The sequence below is a fragment of the Typopeltis vanoorti genome, chromosome 4, assembly GCF_054136105.1.
Source record: "Typopeltis vanoorti isolate ZY-2024b chromosome 4, IOZ_Tvanoo_1.0, whole genome shotgun sequence".
Lineage (NCBI taxonomy): Eukaryota > Metazoa > Arthropoda > Arachnida > Uropygi > Thelyphonidae > Typopeltis > Typopeltis vanoorti.
The window spans coordinates 138673230-138690037 of NC_143552.1; the positions used below are offsets into that span (position 1 = coordinate 138673230).

At 34.8% G+C, this 16808-nt stretch overlaps 1 protein-coding gene across 1 annotated transcript; it reads right to left on the reverse strand.

The window, feature by feature from the left end:
* Window positions 1-9604: 9604 nt before the first annotated feature.
* On the reverse strand, window positions 9605-12773 carry LOC150107712 (zinc transporter ZIP1-like). Its single transcript, XM_090391484.1, has one exon. The coding sequence runs from the start codon at window positions 12738-12740 to the stop codon at window positions 11583-11585; it is 1158 nt and encodes a 385-aa protein (XP_090247610.1). The 5' UTR covers window positions 12741-12773; the 3' UTR covers window positions 9605-11582.
* Between the last annotated feature and the right edge of the window lie 4035 nt (window positions 12774-16808).

Sequence of the window (16808 nt, forward strand, 5' to 3'; positions counted from 1 at the left end):
GTGGCAGACATACTGAGGAAGAGGAAGGTGGACATTTTGTGTGTGCAGGAGACAAGGTGGAAGGGGGGAAAGGCAAAGGAACTGGAAGATGAATGTAAATTGTTCTACTCTGGAGCGAATAAAGAAGGAAGAAATGGTGTCGGAATTGTGGTGTGTGGCAGAATGAAGGGCAAAGTACTGGAAGTGGGTAGAAGGAACGACAGGATCATGCGAATGAAACTGGGTCTTGGAGAAGAGCGGGTGATCGTATTATGTGCATATGCCTCGCAAGTTGGCTGTACAGCAGAGGAGAAAGATGAGTTCTGGAACGTGTTAGATGAAGAAATGAGGGAACTGGAAGAAAACGAGATGGCGATTGTCGGAGGAGACTTGAACGGACACATAGGAAGACAGAATAGAGACTGTGAAAGGGTGCATGGTGGCCATGGAGTGGGAATGATGAACCAGGAAGGAGAGAGGATTGTGGACTTTGCAGTAGCGTTTGATCTGGCAATTGTGAACTCGTTTTTTTACAAGAGGGAAGAACATTTGATAACATTTAGGAGTGGTAACAACAGTTCACAAATTGATTACATTTTGACTAGAAGAAAACATCTTAAGGTTGTGACAAATTGTAAAGTAATTCCAACAGATCAAGTGGCACAGCAACACCGACTGCTGTGCGCAGACTTTAAAATAAGATCGAAGATAAGAACCTCTGGAAGCCATGAGATGAAGACAATTAAGTGGTTTCACTTAAAAGAAGAGAGTGTGAGGAATCGTTTTAGGGAGAGAGTGTTAGAGAGGATTTCGGATGGACTGGAAAGTGTACAAGATTGGTGGAAACATAATTCAAAAGTAATCCTGAGCTGTGCAATCGAGATGCTTGATGAGACATCTGGAAAGATTAGAGAGCAGAAGGAGGGTTGGTGGTGGAATAATAATGTACAGGTGGCAGTGACAGCTAAGAGGAAGGCAAAGCAGAAGTGGGATGAGTCAAGAGTGGAAGAGGACAGAGAGGTGTACAGAGAGAGAAAGCAAGAAGCCAAGAGAATTGTGGCACAGGCGAAGGCCATGGCATAACAAGATCTGTATGATCAATTAGAAACAAAGGAAGGACAGAGAAAAATTTACCAACTAGCGAAATGTAGAAATAAAGCAGCAAAGGACATCTTACATGTGAGGCAGATCAAAGACGCTGAATGAAGACTATTATGGAGGGATGTGGACATAAGAAACAGATGGAAAATATACTTTGAGGGACTTTTGAATGAGGAAAATGCAAGGACTCACAGAGGAGATGGGCAGCCTTCTAAGGGGATGGTGCAGAACATCAGTAGAGTTGAAGTGACAGAGTCCATGAAGAGGATGAGGAATGGAAAATCGGGGGCCGAACAGGATTCCAGTGGAGGCATGGAAGGCACTGGAGGAAGAGGGAATTGACCTGCTGTGGGACCTGTTCATGAAAGTTTGCCAACAGGAAAATATACCCCTGGAATGGAGGGAGAGTACTCTTGTCCCCATCTACGAGGTAAAGGGGATGCACAAGACTGTAAAAATTTCAGAGGAATAAAGTTGATGTCCCACACAATGAAAATCCTAGAAAGGGTTCTTGATGGAAGATTGAGGAAGGAGGTGGAGATTGCAAAGGAACAATTTGGCTTCATGCCTGGTGGATCAAAAACAGATGCTATCTTTGGGTTATGGCAGATAAAGTTTCGAGAGAAACAACGGGAGCTACATCTGGCATTTATTGATATGGAGAAAGCATACAATTGAGGTCAAGGCAAGTCAAGGAGGTGTCTGAGGGAAAAGAAGGTACCGGAGAAATATGTCAGGTTGGTGCGGGCGATGTACAGAAATGTGAAGACAAGAGTTAGGACCAGTCTGGGACAGGCAGAAAGTTTTTAAGTCCGTTTCTGTTTAATATTGTGATGGAGGTGGTGACGGAGGAGGTGAGAGAAGATGCGCCTTGGACAATGTCGTATACAGATGACATCTTGCTGTGTGCAGATTCAAGAGAAGAAGCGGGAACTAAACTGGAAAGATGGAGAAAAGTACTGGAAAAGAAAGGTATGAGACTGAGCAGAAGTAAGACAGAGTATATGTGTTGCACAGTGGGCGGCGTCCAGGAGAGAGATCTGGAGCTGGAAGGAAATGTCATCAGGAAGGTGAGGGACTTTAGATGCTTAGGTTCAACAGTGGAAGAAGATGGAGAGGCTGAGAAGGAAGTGGGATGCAGGATTCAAGCGGGTTGGAGGAACTGGAGGGAGATGGCTGGAGCGTTATGCGATAAGAGTGTGCCGATCAATCTGAAAGGCAAAATCTATAGGACAGTAGTGAGGCCAGCTATGACGTATGCTATGGAAACTATGGCCCTGAGGAAAAATAACATCAGCAGGATGGAAGTAGCAGAGAATGCTTAGGTGGATGTACGGTGTGACCGGAAAGGATCGTCTGAGAAATGACTATGTGAGGGGAACTGTGAAAGTTACGAACTTAGGAAAGAAAATACAGGAGGGAAGGTTGAGATGGTTTGGTCATGTGATGAGGAGGGAGGACGAATATATGGGAAGAAGGGTCATGCAGATGGATGTGTAAGGAAGGAGGAAGCGTGGGCGCCCAAAGGAGGATGTGGAGGAGACTCATTATCAACAGCGACCCCACTTAAGTGGGAGAAGCTGCAGAAGAAGATGGATTATAAGATAAAAATATAAGAAAATCTCCAATTACTATTTTGTTTTTATTACAAGATAAACATTAATGCAGAACAATTATATAATAATATTAATTAAATGTTTCAGGCTAAATATTTGGATAGACTTTAAACGTTTATAAAATTCACATCGTACGATATTTTATGGGTTGTTTCCTTATTTAATAAGTGGGTTCTAAAATGTTTAGTTTTAGTATGTATGACTATAATTTTTTATTTTTATTAAAATATAATAAGCACATATTTAACTGTCAATGGGAAATGGCGCCTTTTTATTTCCTAAATTAAACGTCGTATATTTGCAAAATATCTTGTTGCTGTAATACGGCGCCTACCGCAATATAGCTGAACGAGCGCCCTTATTAAGCGGTGCCGCGAGGCAGGCTACCTCTACGCTACACCCTGTCGACGGTACTGACAATAGCATACGATTATCTATATGTCCACTACTCTCCTTAGTAGAATGTTGCACAGTATTCACGGCAGTGCTGCAGTTTACTTAACATCAACAGTGCAAACTATTTGACTTTATTGTTTTTTTTTTTTGTTCTGGTGTTTGTGGCGGTGAGGGCTTCTCATTGTACTATAGACTATAGTTGATATTACTACGCCCACAGATGTGAGACCCGTCGACACTTCTGCGCATGTCAGAAGAAGGAAAATCCATTCCGATATTAGGGTAATCAATCCATCTTTTGGGATGAGGTGTTTACTCGTATTATTACACGTCAGAAAATTAACTTTTCTTTTAAGAGCATTGAAGTTTTTAAAGTGGTAATATTTTGCTTGTATAACAGTTGAAATTTTACGTTTATGCACGTGATTTCGAGTGTTGGTAACGAATTCGTACGTCACCTTATTCCTTTCTTCCCTTCAACATGAATTGACTCTTCGTAGCACATTGCCAGCTGAGGGTCTCGGATCTGTGGTCTGCCAGTACGGACTTTTTATACGTTGACATCATATCAGAAGGAAAATTCACATATTGGCACATCGACTATTTTTTCCGAAATAAAATATGCGATTATTGTTATTATTATTACGTGACACCTCCAAGGAGCCAAAGACTCATCGAGGGATTATTTGGACAGACTTTACAGAACCACTTGTCATGCACAAGAGATGGACGTGTTGATATAAATATTTTCATTATGCAAATCTTATACATAGGGATTTGTTTATGTAATGATATTTTAATAAATTTATAGCATAAATAGAGAAACTTTTTTATATTTTTTCGTTTCTTGAAGAACCAAAAAATCACAAAGAAATGTAAGTATTTTATAGTTAACTACAATTTATAAAAGTAAACACATTCGCGACACTTACGATTGTGTCTCACACACACACACACACACACACGCACGCACGCACGCGCGCAGCTGCTTTACCAATCAAGGAGCGCCTTTGTTTTAACGTGAATTTACACATCGCACACACTTACACAAAGATACATAATGTACATTGTATGTGATGTAGCATGCAGTGCATTTATGTTTACTTATGGGAAACACCTTCAATAACTAACAAACTGAAACATTTCCGAAGGAAAAAAAAATCCAAAAAAATATATGTAAAGAAACAACTATTTAATTAACTGTTACAAAATGTGTTAGAAAATGCTAACTTCGAATTATCTTGGAAATGCTAAAAAGGCGTTACATGCGAATAAGTTAGGCAATTAAACGTTACTGTCTGTATAATCATTAGGACTGCAGAGATTTTTCCTTGTCATAATCTCGGTTTTTCATTTTTCATAACATGCAAACAGATCTAAAAACACTCAAATCACAAACATAAGACGATCTTTTCATATCCTTGATTGCTTTACACCAGTTTACCCTTTCTGTGCAATCCCAGTGAACAGCCATTTAGCCTATACTGAGGTACACAGGATCGGAGAAAAATATCCAATAAAAAAAAAAAAAAGAAAAGAAAATTCATCGTTCTTCATGGCAATACACATCTTCACACTGCTAGTCTTAATTTAGAGAATTAAAAAGAACAAGTGGGAAAACCAGTGGCATGGTAAAGAAAGGAGGAGGGTCTTTCTCATTAGGCTAGAAAAATATCCATTAGCTTACATGCTGTTTTTAATTATTATTATTATTTTTTAAAATATTATTTCATCTATTGCTTCTTTTCCAGCAGTCGGACTAAGAGATTCAGCTTCCCTTAAAGGGATTTTATGACAATTAATCATTTCACTGTATGCTAAAGGGGGAAAAAAAAGACAAAAATGTAAGTTATCAATCTTTGTTATGATTTTCGTAATATGTTATATCGTTTTTGAATATACGACTTTTTCAACTTTTTCCGTCTTGCTGTGAATAGCATTGAGCTAGTTTTATTGCTATTATCTGATCTGACTAACTGATCGATGATGTTCGAACAACTGTGACAATGACGTTCAACGACAGAAGCGAAAGAGCACCAGATTGATAACGAATTGAGATGCTTAAAAGAATAAAATGTTTAATTTTATTCATTTCTTTTTTTTCCCCGTTATTTACATTTTCATGTTCGTTGACTTAAGAATGAATCACATCAACACAACAATGATTCATTTCCCTTTAGCAAACAAACAAACTCGTCATACACATACTGACAAACAGAGGTGACTTAATGGAGATATGGTCTGATCACCATATCGTTACTCATACGAGTTGATAAAAATCTAAGTTATTTGGTTGACAAATCATTGAGCGTAATAAGAAACGGAAGTTGGGATAATATCCCCTCCATTGTTACTAATAAGATGGCATTTTGCAGGAAGGCAGTGAAGAGAGATAATAAAAAATAAAAATAAATTCTTATTTCATTTTCCGAATACAATGAAAGATACTTTGAAAGGGATGATACAATGAAAGAAATAATCAAAAAGAAAAAAGAAACCTATCAAAGATTAGAAGATGAAATAGAATATAAAAGAATAAGATCCATAGCTAAAAGAGAAGTCAGAAAAAGACATAGAAAATCATGGAACAAATTTGTTTCTAATTTAGAACATGATTTATATAAAATAAGACCCAATGTGTATAAAATTTTGAAATACTTAAATGCAGATACCAAAGAAAACATAAAATTAAACACTGAATTGAAATTAGAAGAATTTCTAAATTAATACACAGAATTGTGAACAGACAAATATTTTAAAAAAGACAACTGGCAAACTATTAACGAAAATGAAAAGGAAATAACTAAAGAAGAATTAGAAATCAGCCTGAAAGAAATAAGAAACGGAAAATCACCTGGAGAAGATAAACTAGGTTCAGAACTATATAAATATGCTGGAACTAGATTCAAAGAAAGACTCTTATTATTTTTAAATAAAATTTATTCAACTGATATCTCCCCAATAGAATGGAAAAAAGCAATTGTGATTCCTATCTTTAAGAAAGGTAATAGAGATGACCCTAAAAACTATAGAGGTATCAGTATACTAAATTCCTGTTACAAAATATATAGCAGAATCTTAAATAGCAAACTAATGAAATATTCCGAAAACTTTATTTTAGAAGTACAGAATGGATTTAGAAAAGGACGATCATGTATAGACCCGGCCTTTTGCCTAAAATTAATAATAGAGAAAAGAAGAGAATACAATTTAGAAACCCATATTGCATTTATTGACTTTGAAAAAGCATTTGACAAAGTTAAAAGAAACATATTATTTAACATATTAAAAGAAAGACAAATACCAAATAATATCCTAAAAGCTATCACAAGTATATATGAAAATAACCAAATACAAATAAGATTAAATCACGAGCTATCATATACGAGAGAGATAAACCAAGGGGTCCGGCAGGGATGTCCCCTCTCAGCAACTCTTTTTAATAACTACTTAAATGAAATAATAATAAAATGGAATAAAAATTTACATCAAGGAATTAAACTTTCTCCTACAGTAAACTTAAACACTCTCCTCTTTGCCGACGACCAAATAATAATTACAAATTCTGATGATAAACTACAGAAAGCTATTTCAGATCTAAATGAGATATCCAAAGATTATGGTATGATAATATTAACAGAAAAATCAAAAACTATGGCCTTTAAAGGACAAGATCCAGCTAAAATTTTTTAGCTGGATTAGCTAAAAAATTTTAGTTGTAATGTTATCCATTACAACTAAAATAGTAATGGATAACAAGATCTTAGAACAGGTGAATTCATTTAACTACCTAGTATGTACGATCACATATGAAAATGAAAAAGATATAAACGTAAAAGTTGCAAAATATTTAAAAATAATAGATGTAATTAACTCTATATTTAAACCAAACCTAGTTCAAAAACAAACCAGACTAAAAGTATACAATACATTAGCCCTACCAGTCTTAATGTATGGAAGCGAAATCTGGACAATAAAACAAAAAGACAAACGAAATGACGTTTATGAGAAAAACTGCAAAGTTTACTGTATTTGATCACAAAAGAAATGAAGAAATTATGAAAGAATTAAACCAAGAACCAGTAATAGAAAAAAACTAAAAAATATAAACATAAATGGATGGAACACGTTCAAAGAATGAAAACAGAAAGATTGCCAAAACAAGCTTAAAATACAAGCCATTAGGAAAAAGAAAACCAGGACGTCCTCTTAAACGATTCAACGATGACTTATGCCTAGCATGGCCTGTTCCGGCCATGCTAGGCATAAATCCCTGATATGCATGATGATGATGATGAATTCTTATTATTGCTTCTCATTTTTAATTTCTCTTTGCATTTTAATATTACTTTTGGATTTCTAATAATTTATTCTCATCTTTTAAAGGATAAACAATTAGATTTTAAACCACCAGGTTTTGTCCGAGATACTACTATAGGTATGCCTAAACTTTTGGACTTTAGCCTTCAATAAAGCGGTCAAATTGATAAACCAAGTTTACAAAAGGAATAAATACAGTATAAAAAGTTCTCTACTTAGTCAACAGCGTGGTTTCCAAGCGCGCTGTCACTTTTATCTAAATTGATGATAACGGAGAAGATGTTTTTGTTGCTAATATGAGTACTTCACTAGTTTCCAATAGCAACTAAACGTTCTGTCATTTGATAGTTGATACTGAAACTGGATTTTTTCTCATGCTTTGTTCAACCATTTCAGTTAGTCGATTTAGTTCCTCAGTTCCGCATGACAATCCGATGTATAAATTCACTGAAATATAAAGCATAAAAGAATATTATTTTTAAAGATTTCTCTAATTAATTAGCCCAAGCGCAATGTGTCCTGTTGTCTTAGCAATGCATTAAAATCATTTTATGAATTATAATTATTTTAGTTCATATCCACATCAAAGTATGCCATCGAAGCCTTCTCTCCCCAAATAAAACCATTCTGACTGTTTTACTTGGGAGTAGAAGGCATCAAATTATGTGAATATCAGTGTATTTATTACTTTTATTTAATATTAAGGAAATAATAAAGACAAGTTTTGTACTTATATATAGTTGACTGGTGGTGGTTCTGCCAAAAGTATCTTAACTAGACTGATTTCTTAATACACGGCAAGTGGGAACACTGAATTGATATTGATTTTTTGAAGTTAGCACTTGACTCGTTTCTCATAGAATAAATAAATAAATCCACAAATGTCTTTTGTTCCTCAAAGGAAGTAGACGAGACCATTTAGTTCTAATTAACTTTTTGGAAACCTTGGATGAGTGAGTAGGGGGGGGGGGGAGCCAGTTCTACCCTTAACTCATCACAGATAGCTAGCCCAAAGCTATCGAGGATCTTAATTGGCATCCGGAGAAGAAAACACGGCAGACAATTGCCACCATCTAGCTTCCCAATAACTTCCACACTATATATTATTGTCTGAATAAGGCAAGCTCCATAGTCAATTGTCTTGATTTTCTGGATTAAAAACACAAGTTTACAGGATTAAAAGACCTACTTGTCTGTGTTAGAGATCGATTAATTCGGGAGGCAAATTTCAATATGAAATTATTAGTGAATGTACATGCTTAGTGCCTCATTCGATGGCTATTTCACGGCGAGAAATCTGGATATGCCCAATACGATGAAATTGAAAACACGCGCACGCGCACACACACACACACACACACACACACACACACACACACACACACACACACACACACACACACACACACACACACACACACACACACACACACACACACACACACACACACACACACACACACACACACACACACACACACACACACACACAGAGAGAGAGAGAGAGAGAGAGATGCTTTTTATGAAATTAAGGCTATTCAGTATTCTGTATGCATAGCTGTGGGAAGTCTATTTGTCAAGTGATCACCAATGTTTAAGGTAATTTTTCATTAACAGATATTGATTCGGTACGGCAGTCTATGTTACTGTTATATAACTATGCATCTCAACATATCTACGTTGCATTCACATATATGTTATGAAGACTGGGAATCAACTGCTTATATTTCATTTTAATTACTTATTTAATTTTTGTAATAAAATCACAATAAACAAAGCCAATGGTAATCAGCATCCCTAACAAATGTCGTGCATTTGATTTTCCAACCAAACAACGATGTTTGAAATCAATGACCTGAATTGAGTCGATCTAGAACATAAAGATCTTTATAAGGTAATTTCAAGTGAAGTTCATTTAGCCAGTCTCATTAGAAAAAAAAATTAACTCAGTATAAGACAGTCAATAATAATAATAACAATTAAGTTGATTAGTATATAATGGAATAACCTCCTTTGATCATCTGAAACTCACTGAGATGCCATGTACCTTCGACTGATCCACTGATTCGACTACACAACGAGGTGCCATGTAACAAAAATACAGTATAACAATTTAACAAGAGATTTTTGTAACGTGATTGTTTAGCTCATATCGAAAATTAATGCTGTAGACAAAAACACAATAATTACTTTTTCAAATTTATTTATTTAACAACCAAAAGGATGATTTTTTAAAGTCTGCAAAATCATTGTCTTAAAGCACAATTACATTATATACTTTAATCGCCAACACAAACTCATTTTAGTATTACAAACCCAGATATTCGCATCTTATTTCAAATAATGCAATAAAATAAATACAATAAAACAATTAAATAGCTTAAAAACCATTAAAATATATTTATAGTATCTGTGTATTCATTGCCTTAAATAAGTATTTTTGAGCGAGGGCTCTAACTTTTTGCAGAGAAAACAAATACTAATTGAAGTTTTTAATTATTATTTGGAGATTCTTTGAAAATAATATTTTAATAAACATTCCTATTTGTTTAAGGCAAATACTTTCTCAACTCTACCCTACTTATGGCACTGTATACATAATTCCATTTACGTAATATTTAATATACACTGCTTCAAGTGTATATGAAGTTTATATTTGATATATGCCATTTATTCAAACACAAAAAAATGCATATGAACACCGAATTATATGAAAGTGTGTGTATTTGGTACGTTACACACAATTATACATATACATACATACTTATGTAACTAGTATACAATTTTTTTTAAATGCTAAATATTAAATGCATTACATAAGTGAATACAATATTCGTTTTAGTTGCTTAACCGGTATAGCATATAAGTAATTAATAAACTACAAGTAGATTGAATAATTATAATTTATAACAAGTATGAATTATGCATAAACTAGACAATCATAAAATTGAAAGGCGACCACTCGTTCATCTCTATATTATAGAAGTCTATAAAAAGAATAAAATAGTAAATCCTCTGCTCTACAGACTTCACTGATAGCTGAGGTCAAGGCTATCATTGAATCGAAACTTTCCGGGAAGACAGTACAGTACACAGGTGCCTCCATCTCGTGGTCTCAAATCCAAATTGATCTGTATTGTGTCTGAAACAGTATTTTTCTACGGTCCTAATGATTAAGACTTACTACTTTCAATTCTCAAAGCTGGATTAGCTTGGGAACCAGAAGAAGAAGAAAGGCCTACAAAATTCTTCTAGTCTGCGACTAAATCAAACCTATAATATTAGTTGTTTGGTTGGCCTAGCGCTATGGAAGCAAACGCCACTTCTACACAGACAACTTATTATGACTAGTTTATAATTATTACATGCTACCTTAATGGCGACACAGGAGTCATCTCAGAAGCCCACTCTGCAACAACACTACACTACATGGCAATCTATCAGCTCTTTACTATACCATCTACGACAATTTGCAGATTTTTGCAGTTAAATGCGACTGGTAATGTATTTCTAAAAAAAAAAAAAAAAATCTATATAAAGATTACTCCCGTCATGCATGATTTTTATGCTTCGTTGTAAATAAAGCGATTTTTATTTTTAAAGGATTGAAAGAAGTATTTAGTATTTAGTCCTAGTTCTTGGAAATAAATATTCATGTCTATAACAAATACCACTATTCAGTGTCCTTTGAATCCTAAGTCTAGAGAGGGCGAAATCTCTTAAAACAGAAACAAATATCAGTGACAAATAAAGACTCACCTTTTCAGCGAGTTGCGAGTTAAAAAGTCAGCTTTGAAACTCTTTACTCAGAAAAATCGACTACGCGAGCGCACGCACGCACGCACTATTATTATATTTATAATTATAATAATAATAATTATTATTATATACAAGTTTTTAGGGATATAATATAAGTTTGAGTAATGTTACGATACGTAAGATAGGATATTAATACGATAGTAAGATACGACATAGATTGATTACGATATTAATAATTTTAAATGTTTATTAAACACAAATTCATTGACAAAATATTTAATACTTACGAAATAAGTTAATCCTAATTTTATGCAATATTAAATAATTATATCATATAAAACATCACTTAATTAAAAAACGGACAATAATTGAATAAATTCTCTATGTTTCGACACGTTTCTAAAAATGAAATCACATGGAACTAAAATACAAAGCTACATACTCTACAATGGCCATAAAACAAAATCCAAGAAAAGTAGCTAACAGTTGCAAAATGACAGGAAGTTTGCAATCGGATTTTCTTTGCAACACTTCAAAAAATGTAATGTAAAGTAGAGTACCAGCTGCTAATGCATTTAAAACACCTACTGTTCGTTGCGACGATCCTGATAAGTTCAAGCCAGTTATTATAGCAGCAGCTATTCCTAAAGGAGTCATGACGGAAAATACTGCCATATACACAATCGCAATTCCTTCCCTTGATGTTTCAGCCAATACCTGAAGGCCAATTACGAATGCAACAAGAAATTTGTGAAGAGCAATAGCAAAGAATAAACTCCATGTACTCAGTATGCTTCGTTGAAGACCAACTGCTAATCCTTCAAAGATAGAATGAAAAGACAAAGCAGCCAATGCGAACAATCCACTAAAGTTTACGTTGTTATCTGCTTTATTTCGTTTCGTAGGTAATCTGATATCCGCTATACTATTACCAATGTTACTACTACAAATATTATTATTATAATTACTACTGCTGCTGCTACTACTACTACTACTGCCACTACTACTACTACTACTGGCGTACGAATTTTTAAATTCTAGCGATTTCGACAATCTTTCATTTTCTTTATATTGCTTCTGACATTGAGGTGAAGAGGGACAAGACAGGTTTGTACGTTCCGTAGAAATGACAATGGGAAAATGAACTTTTGTTTCTACTTGATGTTCCGAAAGCAACACTCTATGTCGTAGCATCCGATGTAGTACTAATTCTAGAAAATAAACTAGAAAGAAGCCGCAACACATGACAACTTCAGGAACTGGATATTCCTTTGGATGACCATCATCGATATCCTTCAGATGGCCATCTGATATGTTATTGCTTTTACTATCAAATGCCAGCCTAGACTCGGGCAGCATATGAATCAAGCAAGTGGACAGTAGCACTCCACCACCTAAAAACATCAGGAAAGAAATTGCAGCATTGCTTCTGTTTATGTCAATATTCTTCTTTTTGCCAAAACATTTTTTGTTCATACAATATAATATAAGCACTGGAAGTATACCAAAAAATAACGTTCCAATCAGTATGAGAACTAAAACGATAACCCGAGTCACTACTAAATCCATTGTAAAGCTTGTGCACAACACAACAAGATAGAAATAAAGTACTACACATACTCATTCACCGATACCATTACTAGCTTTATCTGGGTGTTTCTTCCGCTCTAAGTTTTACTAAACACTTGAAATATTAGATAAATCCTATATATTACACTTGACCTCGATACAGTATGGAGAGGTTATCTTCACCATGCAACATGTTTGTTTTGATTATCTTCAATACTCATGGCTTCAACAGCAACTCGAAATTGCATTATAGTTCTGTTAGTACATTTATTCTTTAAGTTATATACCTCAACTAGAATGAGCACTGCTAAATGAGTACATGCGGATTTGATACACCACGCAGAATGATTTCGAAAAAAACAAACAAAAAAAAACTGCATCCATAGTGAAGGATATCGAAGATATCATTAACAAGCATGCAATCATTTAACCTGGTTTGCTTTAGCCATTACTTGTGATATACAAAACCCTACTGCCAATATTATAATAATATTTTGGACAGTTTGCCTTCTGAGGAAAATAATATAAGCCTGCTCTGTCTTAGGTTCTTCAAATCCTTTGAATCCCATTTAGACACAACTGCTGCGTTATTCAGCCCATATCACAGTATCCGAGGATAATAATACAAAAATGAACTCAGTTCTTGAACTCATTTACAATGCTTCGAACCTTCAATTTAAACTGATCAGATCTTATGTTCTATGCATTTTTCGAAACAGTAACGAGAGCAGATTATTGGATCTAATCAACAAAATCAGCATATATGTTACCGCTAAAGTGCAGAAATCAGTTATTCTACAGATTATCTAGATATTGTGCAGATTAACTAGGGTGATCCGTTAAAGTGCCGAAAATTGTTTCATTTCTCAAATTACCTAGATAATCTGCACATTACCTACTAGGCACTCGTTAAAGTGAAAATAAGATCTTTGCTGGAACAACAGCAACGTTTCTGTACGCTTAAATTAACATAATGTTATTTATTTATTTTTCGATATCTAAAGAATCAAGTTAATACAATCAAGCAATCAACAAATTAGTTGAATCAATCATCGATCAATTAAAAATCTATAATACAAAGAATCAAACGGTTTGAAATATTATTACAATTAAGGAAATGAATTTGCAAAACATATGACATATGGAACACGTTCAAAGAATGAAAACAGAAAGATTACCAAAACAAGCCTTAAAGTACAAGCCATTAGGAAAAAGAAAACCAGGACGTCCTCTTAAACGATTCAACGATGACTTCTAAGGCCGGAACAGGCCATACTAGGCCTAAATCCTTGATACGTATGATGATGATGATGACACTGGCGAAACCTAACTAAAAGTGGAGGGAGAGGGAGGAAGGAGAAGGGAAAGGAAATGAGGGAAACAAACTTTTGAACTTTAACGATAGGGAAGCCGTTAATGTGCACATTACCGAGGTAAAATGCGGAAAACTCTTGATTCCGCACGTTAACGGACCAATCAGTTAATCTGCAGATTAGCTAGGTAATGTGCACATTAACGGCTTTCAAGCTTTAGTGGCAACATATACACTAAAAATCCTCAAACGTCTTTTATTTCACAAAGGGAACAGGTGAAACTATTTACACCAAATAAACAAACAAACAAAAGTGTTTTGAAGATCTGCAGGCAAGCAAGCAGTCAGACACCCATAAGGCTTCACCGAGAGTCGAGATCAAAACTTTCAGAGGGGAGAGAGGAGAGAGAGAGAGAGAGAGACTATAACAGACAACAGCCGCCACTACTCACAATAAATTCTAACAGTATATATGAAATAGTGTGGGTTCTATGCGTTGGCTAAAAAAACCCTGAAGATTATGAAACCAAAAATCCACTTGCTGGTGCTAAAGATCGACTAACTTGGAAACGAGCTGAAGACCAGCCTAGAAAAAGTTCCTCTAGACAGCAACTAGAAACGAACCTATAATGATCTTTCTTCTGGAAGCGTAGGGTTATCGATAAACCCCATTTCCTCGGCATATACACTATATTACAAAAAATATTGACAGAAAAAGCATGTCACAGCAAGGTAGGGGAATTATTTTTATATAAAATTACAGTTTTTGTGTAAGTATTCTCTTAAATTTCAAAGCTAGATAACTAGGATAGTCTTAAGGAATACATAAAATTGATTTTCTTACCTCCTCGTCTTCTCATGATGCACCTCAGTATTAGGTATCTAATTGGTTATTACTGAACGATTGAGACAGAGTTGGCAATTTAGGATTTATCGGAAGAAATTGTATTCTATATTGACTTAAACCAAAAGACAATGATGGCACTACAAGACGAAATGCCATATCGATTAGGGTAACATCTAATTTCAAATGGTTCTAAACTATTCTCGTTATCGAACAAAGGCAAACAGTGAAATATCTGGTAATGGAATAATCTCAAACTCCTTATAATCCGAATTCAGTATAGGCAATATCAAGGTAAGAATCATAAATGAAAAAGAAGAACGGGCAGATAAACGGGCCACGTACCACATCGACATTATTTGGTGTTACCGAAATAAAGAAGATATAAAATTCTTCTAAACAACAAATACAAAATGTTAAATCTAGGCAATAATAATCACGGGAAGGAAGGAGTAGCTATAATATTCAACATTAAACACGATAATCTTCTTGAATGGCAGTTAGACGTAGAGTGATGTGGGAAAATATCACAATACAATGGAAATTACAATGGTCTTTCTTTGGATGGCCTACCACTATCATGCAAACTCCATTTCCACAGGGTTACACTGGTCTTCTCTTTAAAACTTCATTACACATTTTTTGTTTATATTTGAATATCACATAATTATATCTGAGTATCATATACTTCAATGTGATGTTCATTTTTATCCTGCATAAAACTAAGTGATGATCACTTCCTTTTTCAAATCCCTGGTATACTCGTTTTCCAATTCACTATTTTGATATTTGCCCACATCACTCTAAACCATTTCCACAGGATTCACAGGATAGCAGAAGTCGTCTGCTGTACCTGATAATCGTGAATCACCTGTTCTGTGTTTGCTTAATAGCGAAGGCTAACTGCCACTAGTCTTCAAAAGTTAGGGTTAAATGCCTGGTTACTCCCTTTGGCAAATAGCATTTTTTAAAATGGATTTAAAAATAATTAAAGTTAAGAATCTTTCGAAAGCGAACTGTAGACAACTATACAAATATCATTCAAGAAAAAAGTGAAAGATTTTGTAAATAAGAATTCTTGAAAAATTCTTGAAGTCTAAGCGACAAAGTAAAAAACCATTGATTGATTCAGTCAAAGAGATATGTGGTGAATTTGTCTTCAAGGATAGAAAATCGGAATTTAATGCTGGACTCAGGAAGCTAAACAGGCAGTCCTGGAAAAGAAAAAAGCATATCGAAATTTCCTAGCAAGTAAGACAGCATGTGCTCTGTGAGAATAGGGAAAAAGACAGGAAGCAAAGAGGTGTGTCAAGAAGCAAAACAAAGTCGTGGGAAGACTTTGATAACGATGTAAAAAATAAATATCAAAAAGGTGACAAACTATTCCAGAGGACACTGAAAAAAAGTTTACATATGAAGGAAAGAATACCCTTACTGTAAAAGTAATCAGATTATAAAAGTGATATGAAAACTGAAGAAATCTTAGATGTTTGCAAGGATAGAAAATCAGAACTCCTTGGAGGACTCAAGAAATTAAACAGGCAGTCCTGGAAAACATCGAAATTTCCTAGCAAGCATCTCCCTCTCTCTCATGCTAGGAAATTACAAAGTAATTTACTATTATGGGAGAGGACAAGATTGTATATTTGTGGAAGTTTAAGTTTGCGTGCAGTTAAAAAACAGATAACGTCTAAATTTTTCTCTGATAGAACCATTAGAGTGAGTGGAACAGTTTGTCTGTTAAAGTAATGTTGTACTAGTAATGTAATGTATGGAGTAGAGCTCTCTACTGTATGGAGGGGAGAGAGAGAGAGAGAGAGAGAGAGAGAGAGAGAGAGAGAGAGAGAGAGAGAGAGAGAGAGAGAGAGAGAGAGAGAGATGAAAGAATAAAACAAGTTCAATTACTCTCAGA

Coding starts and splice junctions, on each gene's coding strand:
- LOC150107712 (XM_090391484.1), bottom strand. CDS start 12,740: ATGGATTTAGTAGTGACTCGGGTTATCGTTTTAGTTCTCATACTGATT.